Here is an 8,136-nt window from a genome sequence, read left to right as displayed (position 1 = left end):
TTCCGATTAGATTTTTCATGCGGAATGACATTGACAGGATTCGTTCACAGAACATCTCAATCGACCGTTATCTCTTAACACCTCACCTATTCATCACACCCATTGTGTGGTTGCCCCGTCTATACTGGTTTCCTCTCCAGAGGTCGTGTCCTTGCGTGGCGGGCTTGGTTTGGACGGGGGCTCACAGTAACAGACATGGCTGTCTAACTCACACTGCCTGCATGACCTGACAATCCCAGCTCCGGCAACAACGGGCTAGCTCCCTCCATCTTGAGATGTTTGAAATGGCCGCTGTACTCTAGCTTGTTCACTGTTCCCTGTCCAGAGTCCAGAGTCCATCTTATCTTGCCCAGAGGATATGTCCTTTGCTTAGAATCTGTCAAGCGAAAATGTATCATTTTAATGTATTTACAGTGCAGCTGTGTACAGGTGTGTACAGTAACATTAATTGTGAATTCAAATCAAGCATTTATTTTAGTAAATTGATCTCAGAAAGGCAAGACTTTGTTGTTGTGTCTCTGATCTTTCCTGGTGAGATGAAGGATGTCAGGGTTAGAGATGTGAAGGTAGAGATGTAACGTCTTGGCTCTGTGATACTAACACCCCCTCCTTCTCTCTGTTTTGTTTTTCTCTCCCTCCCCCTCTTTCCCCATCTCACTCTCCACTCCTTCTCTCATCTCTCTCTCCCCCCGCTCTCTCTCTATCAGAACCCCCCCACCCCCGACCCCCTCCCTCCCCCCGCCCCTCCTATAGCTGGAGCCATGCAGTCGTTCAGCAGAGAGAGGAGCGGTTTCCACGGCAACCAGCCCTGCTACCAGCAGGAGCACCATGAATTATCACGCCTGGAGAGCTACCGACAGCACCCCCACCATGGACAGACCAGACAGGTCTACGAGGCACACGCCTTGGCCACCGCTACAGGGATGCCCCCAGCGGGACCAGGGCCCGGACCTGGATCTGGAAGTGGACCCATTCCTGGACCTAAGGACTGTTACAGCCAGCAGGTATACCCTGGATACCCCCAAGGCAATGGAGGTGGTGTGGGTGGTGGAGGAGGTTCGACGCCTCATGATAAGAAGGCTTACAGTGGGGGGAGCCAAGTGCCTCCTCCCCCTCCCCAGCATATGCAGGCGGGCGGCTACAGCAATCACATGGGCCCGGGGGGATACCCGGCCCAGTATATGAGCGAGGGCCACCTCCAGCAGTCTAAGTGGGACGACCCAGCTCAGCTAGCTCAGTACGAGCAGGAGATGGTAGGCAGGATGGAGCCGGGTCCCCCTGGGTCATCCCAGTATCTGGACCAGAACATGCTGGCTCACTCCCAGAGCCAGTGTCACCAGCCCCACCAGGCCTCTGCTCCAGTCTACACCAGCCCACACCACCAACCCCATCCCCCAAACCCAGGCCAGTCCCCATTGATGTACCCCCAGAGCCACCTCCACTACCCCCAGCACCCCCCATCCCCCTCGCCCTCCTCCTCCTCCTACATGGAGAAGTGCAGCCCCATGCCCCACTGCTACAAGGGATATAGTATGCCACCCAGCTCCCAGTACGCTAGGCAGATGGGCAGCCACAGCAGTCTGAAGCAGGGGGGATACCGACCGCCACCCCAGAACAGTTACAGCTACCAACAGACTCCCTCCAGGGGTGGCTACGAGTCCCAGCCCCCACTACAAGGTATGCCCACTTCCCAGGAGGCCCACCCTAAATACCAACATTTCAGCCAGTCCCAGCAGAACTACTGTCTGTCCGAGCTGTCCGTCAGATCCCCTGAGCAGTACTACCAGACATGTAGTCCCGCCTCCAGCCACTCCCCTGCACGCTCCGTGGGACGCTCACCCTCCTACAGCTCCACCCCTTCCCCTCTGATGACCAATCCAGAGAGCTTCCAGTACAGCCAGCCACCAATGACCCCAGGGGCGGCTTCTTCTTCCTCCTCTTCCTCAGTGGGTCTGCAGGACCAGGGCTTGCTGATGCCGCCGCGCTCCCACCCGTCCCCGTCCCCCAACTTGGCCCACCCAACCCCGCAGCACAGCTACACGCAGGGGGTCTCCATGAAGGAGCGCTTCTCTGAGAAGCTGCTTGCCAACCCCAGCCTGTGGAGCCTGAATGCCCTCACCTCTCAGGTGGAGAACATCTCCAACAACGTGCAGCAGCTGTTGCTATCCGAGGCCATGGTCGCCAACAAAAAGGGGGGCAAGCGCAACAGCAGCAATAGCACTGGGAGCAGTGGAGGCGGCTCCTCCAAGAAGGAAGAGGAGTACAAGGGAGTGCCAGGAGGCCCCGAGGGTCAGCACGGTGGGGGCCCCGTGCAGGACCCCTACAGCACCAACCAGCACCAGCTCGTCCCCATGGAGATGCAGGAGGGGGGATACTCCAGTAGTTCTGACGAGCAGCTGGAGAGGGGGTACTACTACTGTGGCCAGGGCAGGAGCCCAGCTCAGGCCCCCAACAACACACACCTGGGCCTGGACACGGCCTCATCCTGCTCCATGACCTCTCCGGACGACATGTCCACCCGGTCTGGTGACTCTGTGTCCGGCCTGCAGAGCGTGGCTTCCAGGGACAACCTGACCCCTGACCCCAGGTCACAGGGTGGTCACGACCCCCCACAAACCCCCATGAAGAGCGTGGGGGATGAGAGGTCCCCCGTGAGTGTGACGGTCCCCAGCCCCATGAAGCAGGAGACCCAGTCCCCTCCAGATATCCAACGTCTCGGCGTGCCACTGAAGGAGAACTTTGAGGAGTTGGCCTGGACGGAGAAAATGGCAGACTACGAGGAAGATGGCATGAAAAAGACTCCCGACAGCGAGCGTGACTGCAGAGGCAGCGATGATGTCACAGACACCTCCGAGAAGCAGGAGAAATGGCCGGAGGACGAGAAAGGCCCAGCTCTGTATAGCAAGATCAACAAAGCAGTGACCAAGGGAAAGAGCTACTGCTGCGACGAGAACATGTACCATGAGATACAAAACAAATATGACCGAGGCAAAGGGGACTCGGCGGATAAGTCCCCAAGCCTCTCAGACTCCAGCCACAAGGGAGACCTGGGCCAGGAGATGAAATCGGAGGCCTTCAAATCCGAATCTCCCACCGACTCTGAGAGCTCAGTGAAGACATCACCCTTTATTTCCAGGGGTGACCTTGACCAAGATCAATATTTAACAGAGAAGGAAGACAGCTCGGAGAACATATCCCCTACCCCCCGGGGCGAGGCTTTGGACGAGAGGCTCTCCGCCTCAGAGAAGAGAGAGAGCAGAGAAGAAGAAGAGGAGGAGGAGGATGAGGAGGGAGAGGAGGAGAGGCAGCAGGACTCTATATCTCCTCCTCTGTCTGCTGAGGAGAGAGAGGGAGAAGAGAGTGAGAGCCTGCCATCGACTGAGGAGGTCCTCAACAATAGTACGAGCCCACAGAAGGAGCATTCTGTAGAGCTGTGCAGCAGAACAGAAGGCCAGAGCCTGGCTGAGCCTCAGCCTTACCGTAACACAGAGCCTGCAGAGACAGAAACCCAAGCAGCACAACCAGACCCAACAGCAGCAGCAGCAGAATCCCCAGAAATGGGGTCAGCCATTTGTGACACTCCACCCCAGTCTCACTCGGCCATGATGGTTTTCTCAGCTCTCAGTGAGATAGCAACACCTCCAGCTCCGGCTCACACCAGGGACCATATCGATCGCAGCGATTCCAACGTGCTGGAGCCTGACTCCCCTCAGCTGCCAGGGAAGTCGATACTGCACTCAGCTCCCTCCTGGGCCAACACCCCACCCTCGCCAAAGAAAGGTGATGAGGACATGGAGCCGGGCATCAGCTGCCCAAGCGCTGTGACCCCCTCAGCCAACCCGGAACCCGTGGCCCCATCTGCACACCCGCAGGCTTTCGGCCGGAAGCACGGCCGAGGCAGGAGGAGACTGATGCACTCAGGTGTGGAATTCAGGAGACAGCTGAGTGTGGAGAGAGAGGGGGAGAGTGCCTCTTCACCCCCCCAGAAACCCTGCATGCCCTCCAGCAAGAGTCCTCTGTTCTCCGATCAGATAGACATGGCCGCTCACCAGGACATAATCATGACGAGCGAGACACCCAAACTGCTGGTTGAGGGCTCCCGCTCCAGAATGTGCACTCGCTCGTTCAACACGCAGGACACAACCCCTAAGGATCCCCAGCCCCCTGAGAGACGGAAACCAGGGCGGAAACCAGGTTCGAAACCAGGCCCAAAACCGGGCCCGAAGTCAGGGTTAAAACCAGGGCCTAAACCAGGACTAAAACCAGGACCAAAACCAGGTCCAAAGCCGAGTCTAAAACCAGGACCAAAACCAGGTATGAAGCCCGGTTCGAAGCCCGGCCCAAAACCAGGTTTAAAACCGGGGCCTAAACCAGGCCCAAAACCAGGTCTGAAACCAGGGCCTAAACCAGGTCCAAAACCAGGACCAAAACCAAGTCCAAAACCAACTGAAGGAGCACCCCGGGGTCGTCCCAGGGGCACAGGCTCTAAGTTGAAGTTGGCACAACAGGAAGGTCCCATTCAACCCATCACAGGGGGTCCAGGAAGAGGCCAGAAGAGCTTGAGCATCAACAGTCAGCAAGGTGATGGGAACCAGGAAGTGAATGCTCCAGGCAAGGATGGAAAGAACATGGTCCTGAGATCCAGAAAGCCCCCCCAGGATAAGCTTCCAAAGGAGAAAGAGAAGGAGCAATCTGAGGGAATCCTAACTCAAACCCTGACAGGTATAACAAAGCCCAATGCAGTGTTAGAAAATGAGGAACGTACGAGCATAGAGCAAGCCCTCCCTGTCTTTCCTAACCAGACAGACACCAGTGTAACAGACACCAGTGTAACAGACACCAGTAAAACCGACACCAGTGTAACAGACATCAGTAAAATAGACACCAGTGTAACAGACACCAGTGTAAAAGACACCAGTGTAACAGACACCAGTAAAATAGACACCAGTGTAATAGACACCAGTAAAATAGACACCAGTGTAACAGACACCAGTGTAACAGACACCAGTGTAACCGACACCAGTAAAACAGACACCAGTGTAACAGACACCAGTGTAACAGACACCAGTGTAACAGACACCAGTGTAACAGACACCAGTGTAACCGACACCAGTAAAACAGACACCAGTGTAACAGACACCAGTGTAACCGACACCAGTAAAACAGACACCAGTATACCTGTCGCTCCACCTGAGAAACCTAAAGAACCGACTGTAGCTGTACCTCCTGTAACTGCACCTGTACCTCCACTCCAAAGAAAACCCAGTCCTCTGCCTCTAGAACCTCCGGTGAAGAAAAAGCGAGGTCCAAAACCAAAACCAAAACCACAACCACAACAGCCACAGCCTGAAACTCCCCAGTCTGACCAGTCCAACCAGTCCAACCAGTCCAACCAGTCCAACCAGTCCAACCAGGCCAACCAGTCCAACCAGCCTCCATTAGTCAAATCCAAGGAGATGGGTGTCCAAGGCCCCAAGAGGAGGCTAAAGCGAGGCAGACACCTCAAGGCCTCTCTGATCACTGTGCTGACCAAAGATAACCCTCCTCCCACGATGACTGACTGTGATGTGGTTAGTGAAATGCCCAGTGTCCCTTCTCAGTGTCCCACTAAAACCAAGTACCTCCCCCCGCGCAAAGGCAGGGGTCTGAAATACGAGGCGATGGTTCAGAAAATAAACATGGGCACTGGTTCGAAGAAACACCTGCCAACACCACAGCCCGAGAGCACAGAGGCAATAGTGGAGGAAGTGACGTCAAAGCCTGTGTCGCTGGCCATCTCGGAGGAGAGCGAGGCCCCAGTGGCGGTGGTGAGCGCCCCTGAGGTGACACGGGAGGAGGTAGCAGGGGATGAGTGGAACTCCACGGGGGTCCAGAACACAGAACAGGAGGGAGGGGTGCAGCAGAACACCGGGGAGGGGGTGCAGCCGGAGTCACTCCCAGCGGGGGTGCCAGACGCTGCAGCGGCGAGCGATGCCAACAAACCCACCAGGACCAAGAGGAGGAAATGGGCCATGGTGGAGAGCACGGACGCCACGGTGGTCGCCATGGAGACGGGAAGCCTGATCATCAACACGCCGCGGCTGGCCAAGCAGAGGGCCATCAAGAACAACCACGAGATGCACCTGAAACAGAGGAGGAAGAGGAAAGGAGGACAGCCTCCCTCAGAGGGGCCTGTGGCTGACGAGAAGGTAGGGGCAACAACAGGAGAACAACAGACAGAGACACAGACACCCACTGACACAACATTAACAACAATGCCCGATCTACCAGCCGGCCCAGGTGAGATCACAGACAGCCCGCAGGTGATCGCCACAGAAATGATCCAGCCGCCTCCCTCCAAACGAGGGAGGAAGCCCTCTTCATCCCGGTCCAAAAAGAGAGGGAGAGGCAGAGCCCCAGGTGAACAGCAGAGCAGCAAACCTCTGAAGGTGCACAAAAAACCTGGTCCTAAAAAGGGAATCAAAGACGCCATTGAAGTGATTGAAGCAGTGGTGAAGGCTGCAGGGAGGGAGGCCAGACTCAAGAAAAAGACATCGAAAAAGGAGAGTCCTGCGGTGTCGGAGGAAAAGCAGCCGGAGCCCTCTCTCAAACAGGTACTGAGCAAAACCCCCAAAAGCGGAATCAAACATTCCTTCTGTCCATATGTGCGTATCGACAGCTCCAGAGACTTCGCCTCTCTCTGTACCATCGTAAACAGGCGCAATGAAGAGCTGAAGATGGTGTTTCAGAAGCCCCGGAAAAAGAGCCCGGACAAAATTAAAAACCCAGTCACGGTTGCCAAGGCGATACCCAGCTCCTCAGCTTTGCTCCAGGGGCCCTTGGTTAACAAAAACTTAATTGACAGGTGTCTAACGTGTTGCCTGTGTGGAAAGCCGGCAAATTACCGTGAGCTGGGGGATTTGTGTGGGCCCTACTACCCAGAGGATAGCATCCCGCGCAAAATCCTGTCAGCAAGACATATAGAACCCCCGAGGGAAAGCCAAGAGAAAACAACAAGCTCCAACAGTAGCATCGAGGAACCAAGCAGCAGCACCCCAAAAAGCGAAGGAGACCCCAGCTCCGAAAAGGAAGGCATTAAAAAGGGGGATATGGAGACAGTCACAAAGGAGGGCAGTAGTAGTACTAGTGGTGGGGGTCACCATCATCAGCCCCACCCCCACCACTGGCGCCCCAGGAGGGCAGAGAGGGCACCTGCGGAGGGCGGAAGCACGCACCGGCCCACCCTACGGGATAGGTTCAGGAGGATGCAGCAGCTCCAGGAGGAGAGGAGGGCTGCGGAGGCCACAGCTAGTGGTCAGGAGGGGGGCAGTGGAGGAGGAGGCCTGCTCCAGAGATTGCAGGGGGAGGCTGAGGCTAAGGAACACTGGGCCCATGAGAACTGTGCTATCTGGACCAATGGGGTCATCATGGTGGCCGGGAGGCTGTACGGCCTGACAGAGGCTGTTCACACTTCCACAGAAACGGTGAGACCTTCCTCTTTCTCTATGCTGATTTCTCTCTTTTTCTTTCTTTATTTCTCGCTCTCTCTCTCTCTCTCTTTCCCCCTCTCTCTCTCCAGTTGATACTGATACTGCATCTTACCAATGGAGAGTCAATATTTGAAGTGCTGTATTTCACATACAGTAAACTCCACATGATTCCGATCTATAATTCTAGCCTCTCACAGTCAGAAAGGAATGACTGTCCTCCCTGGGGTTTTACATTACTATGAAATGAAATAAATAAAAAATTGATCACAAAAAAGAAAAACATTTGCCTTGTGCTAATCTATTTTGTAGGGAACTGTGCATGTTGGCCACAGTGGCATATTGGCCACAGTGACATGTTGGCCACTGTGACATGTTAGCCACAGTGACATGTTGGCCACAGAGACATGTTGGCCACAGAGACATGTTGGCCACAGTGACATGTTGGCACAGAGACATGTTGGCCACAGTGACATGTTGGACACAGTGACATATTGGACACAGTGACATGTTGGGCCACAGAGACATGTCGGCCACAGTGACATGTTGGCCACAGTGACATGTTGGCCACAGAGACATGTTGGCCACAGAGACATGTTGGCCACAGTGACATGTTGGCCACAGTGACATGTTGGACACAGTGACATGTTGGACACAGTGACATATTGGA

General features: G+C 55.3%; 1 protein-coding gene across 1 annotated transcript; it reads left to right on the top strand.

The window, feature by feature from the left end:
- Nucleotides 1-761: 761 nt before the first annotated feature.
- Nucleotides 762-7,463, top strand: LOC311119104 (uncharacterized protein; the record flags this gene model as incomplete). Its single annotated transcript, XM_084193848.1, has 1 exon — nt 762-7,463. A coding segment is annotated over one exon (6,702 nt), but the record flags the coding sequence as incomplete, so codon positions are not given.
- Between the last annotated feature and the right edge of the window lie 673 nt (nt 7,464-8,136).

Source organism: Coregonus lavaretus, assembly GCF_964263955.1.
Source record: "Coregonus lavaretus genome assembly, contig: HAP1_SCAFFOLD_7374, whole genome shotgun sequence".
Lineage (NCBI taxonomy): Eukaryota > Metazoa > Chordata > Actinopteri > Salmoniformes > Salmonidae > Coregonus > Coregonus lavaretus.
This window is presented reverse-complemented; position numbering and strand designations above follow the sequence as displayed.